Below are 11814 nucleotides of genomic sequence, written 5' to 3' on the forward strand. Positions count from 1 at the left end.
AAAAAGCCTAAAAACACACTAAAAATACCCCCAAAACCCAAACCTCTGCTTGGAGAGTAGGGATTCCTCCTTCACGGAGTAATAACACAAATTTAGCTCATCTTTATGCGGGACTGATGCACTGCCTTAGGCCTGGGGAAAAAATTTCTGTTTCCCGACCGACCCTAAAAAACTAACTAGACCGCCGTGAGCTCAGCGCCATCTCTTCGGCGCTGAGAGCGTTTCGGGCCGCCAAGTCAGGCCCCAATTACCGCGCGCCGGGGAGCTTTATGCAGACGGTTTAGGTTTCTTCGTTCACCCAGGCTACTAAAACCCTGCCGACGCAAGCCTTTTTTGTGCGGACCGGGACAAATTGTTCGAGCTTATCGACCTTTTCTAGCTCATGCAAGTTTTCCTTTCAATTTTGTTAAACTGTATTAGTTGAATCACTACAGATCGCGAAAGTCTTAAAAAAACGAAAAAAAAGAGAATCCCTACCTACCAAAGCTGACTGAACCAGGAAACACAACATTATTTTCCTAGGCCTAATGGCCTTCGTAACAGCGTACGCGAAGATATGAAGCGAGGGATACGGACTTACGGACAATTTTGTTGATGTCGACAAGAAAACGCCTACAGTTTACATGTCGTCAGTTCCTATTGTACGTTCTAAGTCTTTCAAGGTGATTCCGCTTCACAAATTATGAAATTTGATGTATTACGTGGGCATGATCAGTATCCTTCACCTCAGGTGTCACCATCGAACAGTTTATATTCAAACATAACATTGTTAAATATAATCAAATATAAATATAATCTGTAGCCTCCGTTACAGCTCAAGTAAGATGGTCGTGAAGTTTAGATAGAGCTGCATATAAGATGAGAAATTAATTCCCTTTTTGATGACATTTTGCGACTTTTCTAGGGTTCTAAGGGGATACGAAAGGAGTGCTTGCTGCCATTTATAGCCAACCTGAATAAAATGTTTTACAGTATATGACGGCTGTTTGTTACTTTCAATAAAAGTAGCAAGGTTCACCTGATATAAGAAAGTTGCCCAGTTTTTAAATGTCTGTACTTATAACCACTTGCTCCTAAAAGATGACTCTAAAAACTTTTTGGAGAAAAAAAAACGTCAACAGTGCGATATTGTAACCTCCGTTACCGGAATTCTGTACATTTCAATGAGAATGGGCCAAGAGCGTATCGTAGAAAAACTGAAGCAGTAATGAAACATGTCTGCCTTTACCACGACTTTTTTTGGCTAAACAAAAGAGTTGCATATATCTAGAGTGAAAAAAAAGCATGCCTCACCTTATGCTTTGCGGGAACAAACCATCACTCGATGGTGGCAACCGAAGGCTATAAAAGGAAATATACAGACGGTTACTTGGGCGTTACCCACAACAAAACATCTCTGGTCATAAAAACATCTCAAAACATACCCACAACATTATTGGTCGTCAGCTCCTGTAATTGCAGGTCCAATTTTCTGTTAGATTATTTTCCAGTCACAAAAGATGACCTCCGGTGTATCAGTCATGCATGTAGTTGACACCCATCTTCTTTTGTAAAACTTCATTGGTATGACATAATGCTTTATATATATATCGTACAATACACTGGATCTAGATTATTGGAAGGGAATAATATGCATTATTCATGACTCAAGGCCCGGTGCATGGCGGCTACAGACAGGTCAAGCCTGGTCGCTCTGTTTTTTTCTATTCCAACATTTATCACAATACATGGCAACGGCACACTCAAGAGGATGAAAATATCAATAATTAACTTAATAGACTAAGATGATAGAGACATGATAACAGGCACAAATGGGTACGGAAACGTATCCCGTCATGACAGCGACGCCCTCACTCAGTCATTATGAGAAAATTCTATCAATCTGCTGAATTAAATTATGGGACTATTCAAGCTTGTAACATAATTGAGAACGAAAGAAACGTAGATCTAGACATAACATATATTTATTATGCAAATAAAGAATTAATTTGCATAGTTACTGAGAAACTGTTGTAATTCAGCAATGAAAACGGCCTGGAATTTCATACAAGGGGAATTTGAAAGTTAAGTGAAGGTGAACATCATTAAATATAACTTATTCAAATAAAGAGCTCATTTGCATAAGTGATGAGGAAGACTTAAGTGTTAAGACTTCTTTTGGTGGAGAAAATGATCAACTGACATAATTCATGCAAATGAGGATCCTATTTGCATCATCAGGGGGAACAATCTATAATTTGTCAGTCATAAAGATTTACATCATTGGTTAAGGTATGAGGTCGAGGAACTCTAGTTTCATTGTTATATTGATGTGTGGATACATGTATTTATTGTGGCAGGGTCTTGGGCACTATGTGCCTTTTGTACTTGTTCAAAACTTACACAGGTAACAGCCACCTCACAGTCCCAAGTATGCATGTACAGCTGTAATGCATTGTGGTCTAACTTAGGTCAGAGTTAAAGCCCTTCTACTGTTGAAGACCAGACATGTTCACCACTTAGCTTCCCATTCTTCCAACCTCCATCGACCATTTTTACACCTTTACACTACCGTTTTCCCAAGCGGTATCCTTTAAAACCTGTTTCCTATTCTGAAATGTTCACAACGACAAATCAGGACACCACAGAAGGTACCAAAACACAGCCCTCATGTAGTGTACTGGCCACTTGGGTACTTCTGATGGGCCTTAACCTCTGACCTTACCCACAATCCCTGGCAGCACTGGAACTGTGGGATGGCTAATAAAAATGTAGTACTTGTATTCACCTTCCATGTGTATGAAATGTCATTAATGACATGTCATTAATGTACCTAACTTTAAATCATATAAGTTCACAAATAATTCATTCATACAATCTTCCAACCTCACAGATTATCTAAATCACACAATTTTCAGCTTGCACGATCAATGATATCAACAAGTATTTAATTTGATTGTGAAATGCTAACTTGCCTTTTGATTTATGTTGATTTTTCCTTCCAAACGGTATTCTTCCATCTGTGTATATTTTCATTTTGGTTTGATTGAGTGTGCTATCTTCCTTTGTATATGAACATTCATTTACATTATACAGCTCTATTTATATATCGTTCGTAATAATATTGAGTCATTTCTTGTTTGTGTTGTACCTTTAGAAACTATAAATGTCGTCTGTACTAGAGCTGTATTATCAGTACAAAAAAAATTAGTTTAACATCTTGGATTGACCACAGTACATACATAATGTTATATTGACAAGCATCAGCCTTTCACTACGGAAAATACCATGTGGTTGTAGTGAAACCCTTGCCTTTTATTGATATCATGTTCAACATTTCTTATTGTTTGATGAGGGTCATTCTGCAGTATGGAATACAGCTATCTCATTAAAATATTGTACAATGACATGCATATTCATGTATATTCTCTGGATGATATCGTCAGTTTTATTAGAGCAGGGACATAAGCAAACATATTCCTGTTTTTTTTATGTAGAAGATTGTGTAACATTCTACCCAAATAAAATATCATTGACTAGTTATAATAATAATTAGTTCCCTTAATTTAGTTGGCTATGTGTTTACCATACGTTCTCTTCGCATCTTTTTGTATATTTGATGCTTTCTTACTTGGACGCTACGATCCTTGCTTTATTTTAACTGGTTATGGGTGGTTATAATGTTTTAAAGATTCTTTCCCACTAGGAAACTACACGGCCAGATTTTCTAGATGCTGATAGCGTTTGGAATGAGTTTTGGATCCAAGTAGTCGTAAGGCTGAAAGCGCTGCGTTTGGTTTTCACTTTCGATTATGTTCGCAACAGCATCAAGATCCTCCTTGAACCTGTAAAAGGCATTGAAAAACACCATTTTTGAACAAACTCTAAAGGTTTATTCAACAGCTTGGGAATCAAAATACAATGATGTAATGCAAAACCGATCGGAATGTTTTGATTATACCTGCGGGAGACATTGTTAGGTACAGGTCAATGAAACATCGGGAAACTGGCGGATAATATTTTGATTCATTTACTTCTTAGAGGATCGTCTGTTAACGGCAATGATCAAATCCTACTTTACGTCCCAATTTTTGACGGATGCTTTCATGATAGCTTATTTCTCAATATCGCCACTTTAATTATAATGACCAGACATTTCCAGGGCGACAAAACTTTTGTGCATTTCATAGTTACAAGTATTTTATTTGCATCATTTATTTGATGATTTGCTTTACGTAGTTACCTTTTGTACAGTGACTTGAGTGTGTTGCCATCGTAAATGTTGGAACAACAAAAATGAAACAGAAAACATTGGGTACCTTTGAACAGCCTGCAGCACTTTGGGACCCTGCAGGTATGACACCAAGAAGTCTCCCAGACGCATTGTTGCCCGCTCACTGAGGACCTCTGCCAAAAGGCTCATCTTAAAAGTGTTTATCCTCCCGGGAAGCGCATTTAGGATGTCCTGTTCTGTTAGAGCATCCTGTGGAAAGGCCCATTCATTAACTTTCAAATTTAGATACACCTTTCTACTGCGTGTAAAAATGAGTTGTGGTTAATTGTAATCCTACCAACTAATGTCAGACTGATACCTGTTGTCTGTTACCATAGAGTGGGAGTCTGTGATGACTGGTTTCCATTAAAGTGACAGCGAATCTTGAGCTCCTATTGAACTGTGTTTTATAGTGATAAAGAACCCAATGCTGCTATTATTGGTACTTCTCATTACAGTCTCCTGGCCATACAGTTCCACCATCTTCCCTGGCGAGAGATATTGTGTAACACAGATTATATAATTGATATATTATTGGATTACAGTGTACCTTAGTTGCGGGCGGGTTCCCCTCCAACATGAGCGGCATATTGGGTACGAAGCCGTACTGGTCCCACTGCATGAAGTTGACGGCCGCGTGCTGCACGCTACTGGTGAAGATGACGCACGTCACCGTCTGGATCAGCTGATCCAGGGTCGAGAAATGTCCATTCCCAGGAACTCCCTGTGTGTTATCAGAATAGAATCACTATCAATATGGAAATTGATGTAGCTTTACTCTTCAATGACCGTAACGTATTGCCGATTCTATAATTCGCAATCATATGAGAAATGTGACTTGCATATTTTATTGACCGTTAGGCTGAATTACCTTAACAGTGATATTTCCATCGGATGAAGAAGCGAGAGCCCGTGCCCAGGCCTGGATCTCCTTGTCATCCCTCAGCTTGGCAGAATTATCTAAGAAAAAAAACGACACATATTTCAATGATCTTATTTATGTTTCCATCCGTAGGTTCTTGGGTTGCTAGCCAATAGTTGGAAATGCAACAACGACAGACATACTATAGCATAAACATGACGTCATATCTGCGTACTTACTGCCATCATCGTAGAAAATCTTCACGACGCTGGTGACGTATTTGTGGATCACGTGATACGAACGTAAAGCATCGTCACGGTAGTAGTACTTCGGCAGTGCTTTCTCATCGTCAACCTGAAGGTTTACAAAACCATATATAAATCTTCATATTCATATATGAATAGAAAGGGCTGTGCTTATTAAGTAAATCTGTTGACTTAGATATGTTAATACACTAACTAGAACTAGAAAGTTAACTAGAAAGCTAACATTTGCAAAGCAAATTCATAATGACACCTTTACATATGGTCTGCTCTGGCTGTTCATTCTAACTCAAACACATTCATATACAGTACTAGTATTTGGTGACAAGAATCCCTCCTGCTATAAAACTGCTACATGCCATGTAACCCAACACTAGTTAACATGTTGACAGACGTCTGGTTCAGGTCATTGACCTTATTTGTTTGGAGAAGAAGAGGAAGATGAAACATTGTAAAAACAACATGTTTTCTTTTGATAAACATAATAATACGAATAACATGAAGCTTTTAGTTGCAGATAATTTCAACAATCTTTCAAAACAATTTTAACAATTGTTAAAACCTGCTCCTCTCACCCCTCGATTCTTCAGATCCTCCGGAAGTGTTCCATCCACATCAAGCTGCCACGTCTTCAGTCTGTACCAATCATAGATTTAACAGAAAGGTTAAGTTTGACATTTCATGATATGTATAAAAAAAACAATTATCAAACAACCTACCAAGTAAAACCAATATTCCAAACACTAAAAACTTTTTCTATCGCCTATTTCAATGGCCCAGACGATTCATCCGCCATCCATTACTTACTTTTCTTTGATGAGAGCGAAGGCCCCCTCCACGCCAATCTGCGATACCAGATCCAGACCACTTCCTTTTTTGATCAGTGACTTCAGTGCAAGACTATGCAACAATAAAAGTACGTATACGAGTCAGCTCCGGTATCTTTGATTGCAACATATAGATTGTTTCTCAAAATACGCTTCAGTGCAAAAAAAACTACGTTGACATACCGATGTCTTGAATGCATTGTTGGCTACATGTGAATCGTTTTGTATTCATATCGACCCATAAGATGACACCACTGTGTTAATCTGGCTTCTGACCATCTATGCATGATTGGTGTGTTTCGGATTTGATTGACTATAATCAGTCTAGCAGTGTATCTCACTCATTGATAGCAAAAAGGTAGATGAAGTGCGGCTGCATCAGACGGAGAATCGGGTGGGCCGGCGCAAGGTTCTGAAAGGCCGACAGTGCTAGTGCCTCAATCAAGAGATGGGTAAATCCTGGGAACACAAGGGAACATGTTACATTTTAATTGCAAAAGTTAAAAAATATGAAAATTATGAAATACAACAGGGAGGATGAACCGACGTGATGATGACATAAGATTTGTCCACCATACTGGGTGGTTAGACTTGTTATTATGTAGAATTTGTAGTTGTCACATAAAATGCATAGGTTTAGGTATCTACTACTATTCACGGAAATCTATTTTCCTGGTTCAACCAACTAAAAAGTGATAAATTTGTGAACATTGTATCGCGTTGTCTTTGCTTTGTATCACAAAAGACGAATTTTAAGATGTGAAATTGATCTGACCAAGGTGAGCCACCGCCTCGTGGTAGTTCCCATCTGCGCAGTTGAACCACATCTTTGCCATCAGCCAAGTGTAAGGCGGGTCGCTCGGCAGGAATACCTGGAGTTAGACGGCATTCATGTATACACGGTAAACGTCTTTAGTTTAGTCATACTCAGGATTCCGAGACAAAAACATGTACTAAGAGTCCCCGTGGAAAAAAATTGCATCCTAAAAGGTCTCTGTGTCTGTGTCCTAAAACGACGAAGCTCCTCCCCAAAGTACACATTGGGATAAAACTGCAGGTTATTCTGGATATCGGTGCTGCTCACCAGTTTGGGATACATGCCGATATCCAAAACGGGTAGTTTGTATATAATCTCAATGACACTTTGAGCTCGTCTAGAATAAAGAACCACCCAGGATGTAACAAGGACAACAACAAAAAACTTACGGGGTTCTGTTTTTGGTCGTCAGGATACAACTGGATTGCGACAGGAACCAGGTCACCATTGCCGTTAACAAAGAACAGTCCATAAGGAGCACACATCTGTAGGAGGAGTTGTAGGAGGAACTTGTTGAACGTTCGGATATCAGCGAATTTCATAGATAAAAAGGAATCAAGTTTTTTTACAAATCATACCATTCACTTTATATCGTGCATCATGTTCTAATGCTGAAACAAGGATGACACGAGTATGATTTTGGTCCCACAACGGTCGCTCAGCGATCGCCGTCTGACAGTGAAAAAGGGCACTGAACAACTTACTGAGCCTTTCTTTTTAGTTGAGTCTGAAGCACACTGTCTCAAACATATAAAACAAGAACTCACCGGTCTGCCGATCGCAAATGCTGCTGCCTTCATGATGGTGTGATCCACGATGTACAGACGCTTCTTTCGCATGGCTGCTTTCAGGTTCAGGCCTTGTAGGAAAGGTTCGACCATCTTGGACGTTACGCCAAAACTGGGGAACAAGAGGTTGAGGAGACTGAAAAGTAACTACCTGCAGTCGTCTATCACCAGGGCCCTTTGCAACAACAGACCAACAGAACAGCGTACTTTTTAAGGCAGTTTGGGCAACATTTTTCAAACGTTACTGGTACTGCATCTCCGAATGCAAATTGTCATCACCGACATGGCAGTTGGCATCTGTCCCTTTTTATCCATATGGAAAGAGAATACTCACGCCCTTGGTATCTCCTTGCACAGACGAATCGATGTTGGGTTGACTCCAGTGAGACGCTGCGCCCCAAAATGATCGTCGGTTCTCCAGTTGGCTTTTCCCTTGAGTTAAAAAAACATTTATCATAAGTCGTCAAAATATTCAGATAAAAGTGTACACTTCGAACGGATGGTTCAGGACAGTATGTAGTTCATCGATGTGATAAATGGGAGGCTCATATAACCGTTTCGCGAGACTGCATGAAGATATCCTCACTTTGGGAATTTTGCCTGCTTGGAACACCTCGTCGATACCATCGAAAGTCCTCCACCGTCCAGCCTCAATGATGATCGGCAAATCCGTCAAGCCGAGAGTGATCCCCGTCTCAACCATAGCCGACTGTGATTATGTCCACAAAAGCAAATGATCAACAAAAATCAAACCAGATAAAGCATTAGACTTGAGTGATTATGAGTTGCTTTGCTCTTCATCATACGTTCGTTTTTTTATGTGTTACTTTTTGTGTGTTCGGAAAACACTTCGTGATAAACGTGATTATTATGTAGTTGACGTATACATCTCACTAAATTATGATCTCACTAGTCATCTCACTAAACTATGATAAATTAATCTATACATCTACTATTTTGGATACAAATGTATGAATAAAGACGTTTACCGTTTGTCTGGTTGAAAACTCGTCCTCTGGTGGTAGTTTTCTCAACTAAATGCGTGAAACATGGTGAAATGGTGAAAGATAACTCAATAACATCAATGCTAAGTGCACAGTGGTTCTTATATGTCACATACCCTACCCAACTGATGCATCCAATAACTAGAGTTCCACGGTCTCATACCTTCGCCAAATGATGTTAACCCTTCCGGTTGACGAATTATACAATTTTAATAATTGATTTCGCAAACCGGTTGATAGTCTCTCAGCAGACGCTCTATTGTGTCAACTTGAACTGGATGCATCCGGCGCTAAATGCTGCGGCTTCGGGAGTGCGCAAGACGCTAGAGGGGTGTGGTTTTGCCTACGTATGGAATTCGCCGATGTCGTATGTCTTAAATTCTTCACAAATTCCATCCCTTGATCAACGTTTAAAGGACATGTATTTCCAAACTTTTACAGCAGAAATTCGTAACAACAACAAATTACGAACATACAGATTACTAAAAAAATACTTACCAGGAGGAAAAATATCTTAGAATTACAAACATTCGACACAGAACAGCCATCACAAAACTCCGGATAAGTTCACACAAACTCCGCATAGAAAAGGGTAGCCGTGGACGACTCTGGTACACCTTTTTGCATGATAATGCCGGTGTACCCGGCATTATCATGCAAAAAGGTGTACCAGAGTCGTCCACGGCTAAGAAAAGGGAAGACACAACCACATTCCCCTACAGCAAAGGATCTGCCAATTTTGTAATCTAGATTATATTGAAGATGAATGCCATTTTGTAGTTGACTGCACATTATATAGAAATAGATAAGTTCCCAAGCTTTAGACATTTAGATAGAATAGAAAAATTTGAATTCCTCATGAAACTTGACAAACCATGTATCATTAGCTCAATATGTCCGTACATCTTTAACTGCGTCAAGAAGCGAGAAGAAGCTGAACCTGTAAATAGTAGATCACATGAGTTTATATAGTATGTAAGTGTCATTCCTATTTTCTTTTTCCCTGTTTTACCCATGGCCTGTACTTAGCTCGTTAGAGCACAAGCGTACAATAAAGGTCTTTCATTCATTCACTAACCAAAATTCATGACCCTAGCATATCTAGATCGCGAGATATCAAAACCGGACGTTCTGCTGCAGTACCAACAAAAGCCGCCAGGGGGCCCAAAATCTAATCATTTCTAGGTCTCATCAAGACCTACCCACATACAAAGTTTCATGACAATCCATCTTAAGCTCCTTGAGTTATGCTGTTCACAGACAGACAGACAGACAGACAAACGCTACTGAAAACATAACCTTCTTGGCGAAGGTAATTATGGCGTATGTTGGGTTCCATCAAATGACTTTATTTTACTCGTACAAAGTGGTGAGGAAATTTAGTAAAATCCGGCAGACACGTCCTCCGGCAACCCCTAGAAACTCAATCACCAAATGTGAGCAAATTCGTCAGTCTTATCGGTCAAATCGCTAATTTTGATTGGAGGTTTATAAAATCCTGCCATAGGCAGCAGTCCCAGAGAAGGCGTGAATGATGTGTAACGTCTGATTATACTGAACTCCCGTTCCATTATTGGCCAAATGATGCCCGGGTCGCTAATTTAGATTGACAGTTTGTAAAATCGTACCATTGGCAGCAGGCCCGGAGAAGGCGTGAATGACGCGTAACGTTTCTTCATCTCCTGCAGCTCCCTCTCACGGTTCTCTGCGTGTCGGTCGTACTGGGGCAGTACTGCACCGCCAGGGGGCACCCACACCCGTTCACCTGCAACCAAGGAAACAGAGACTTCATAGAATGCAGTATTACTCATACGGTTGCATTACTCCTCTATTATATACCACTTCATACATTCCTGGCGACCACATCCTTAAAACCAGGGCACGAAGGGTCAAACCCCTGTCGATCAAGTGAAACCTCGCCCAGGCTAACCATAGCCGACCCTCGGGATCGAACCACTGCCCTCAGATCCATGAAAGTTGATCCACTGACCTGCTTTAATCCATCGGTCGACAGGGAACTCATCGGTTGGGCCGTTCTGGTCCGGCTGTAGTTTTACAGAGACGGACTGACAGAACCAGTTGTCATGTATTATGGCGGCCGGGTCTCGCCACACCTCCAGATCACGGATGGGCGGGCAGACTGCAATGTTATCCACATTGAACGGCCTACAGTAAGGTAAAGCAGTCATGCACAACTGAGGTGAAGCAGGGTAACTGAGGTAATGCAATGTGGCTCAAGTGTTCACACAGGGTTACCCCGATAAGTGTGATTGGGTCTTTTACTAGAGGTTTGATATATATATATCTATATGATTCATGGAAATGAGGATCCTATTTGCATAATCAGGAGGAATAATCTATAATTTGTCTGTCATAAAGATTAACATCATTTGCCGAAGCTATGAGATCGTAGAACTCTAGTTCAGCCTAACTATTATGCCATGAGCAATGTACACATGTAGTTACGGAAATGTCGGTTGAAAATACAATTATGCATTATGCCAATTTTAAAGGTTCACGTTGACCATTTTTTCTACAGCACAAACCTCTAGGATGATATGCAACAATGTACACATTTCCCATTATTAAAAATGACAATATAACACTTACTGCCTTTCGAAATCTTCCCAAAGCAAGTGGAGGGGGATATCACGTGATCTGTCTCCCTTGCTGTCAATCAGGGCAATGAAGATGTTTTCGTCCGTCCCCCCGCCCTGGTAGTCACCCGTCTTCACTGTCACAAGCGCCGAGGTCTGTGAGTATGAAAGACCAAAGGTACAAGTTCAACAAGGCTTCATCGGGTCAGTTTTCACCGGTCAAAACCCATTTTTCACCGTTCAAAAGCTATTTTTCACCGTTCAAACTCAATTTTTCACCGTTCAAAACCCAATTTAGAATGGTGTGGTTGAAAATCGTGCCTTGGTGCGATTGGAACACTGTTGGAAATGTGTTCCCTCCACAGCGTCCGATATAATATGTGCGCTAAACAAACTAAACTCAT

At 40.3% G+C, this 11814-nt stretch overlaps 2 protein-coding genes across 2 annotated transcripts in view; both read right to left on the bottom strand.

Annotated features, from left to right (window-relative positions):
- The window catches only part of LOC109478532 (allene oxide synthase-lipoxygenase protein-like), a 12780-nt gene extending 8438 nt beyond the window's left edge, over positions 1 to 4342 (bottom strand). The window contains exon 1 of the mRNA XM_019780144.1: positions 4299 to 4342. The gene's annotated coding sequence lies outside the window, so the exon portion shown is untranslated. The remainder of the gene's footprint in view (positions 1 to 4298) is intronic.
- Positions 3707 to 11814, bottom strand: LOC109478405 (arachidonate 15-lipoxygenase B-like). The gene is made up of 17 exons (XM_019779934.1): positions 11806 to 11814; positions 11424 to 11566; positions 10804 to 10979; positions 10442 to 10578; positions 8396 to 8518; positions 8144 to 8241; positions 7789 to 7921; positions 7411 to 7506; positions 6980 to 7076; positions 6546 to 6663; positions 6185 to 6277; positions 5953 to 6013; positions 5354 to 5468; positions 5124 to 5212; positions 4803 to 4976; positions 4299 to 4462; positions 3707 to 3824 (listed from the first exon to the last, which is right to left on the bottom strand). Exons 1-17 carry the CDS (start codon positions 11812 to 11814, stop codon positions 3707 to 3709), a joined length of 1944 nt encoding a protein of 647 aa, XP_019635493.1.

The sequence above is a fragment of the Branchiostoma belcheri genome, unplaced genomic scaffold (genome assembly GCF_001625305.1).
Source record: "Branchiostoma belcheri isolate BF01 breed outbred unplaced genomic scaffold, Haploidv18h27 scaffold44, whole genome shotgun sequence".
NCBI classification, from domain to species: domain Eukaryota; kingdom Metazoa; phylum Chordata; class Leptocardii; order Amphioxiformes; family Branchiostomatidae; genus Branchiostoma; species Branchiostoma belcheri.

Bases quoted from the DNA above. Each gene is read 5' to 3' on its own strand.
- LOC109478405 (XM_019779934.1), bottom strand. The intron at 10,980-11,423 runs GTAAGTGTTATA...ACCTTACTGTAG, and splicing joins TGGGAAGATTTCGAAAGGCA to GCCGTTCAATGTGGATAACA. The intron at 6,664-6,979 runs GTCAGATCAATT...TTGTGTTCCCAG, and splicing joins CGAGGCGGTGGCTCACCTTG to GATTTACCCATCTCTTGATT.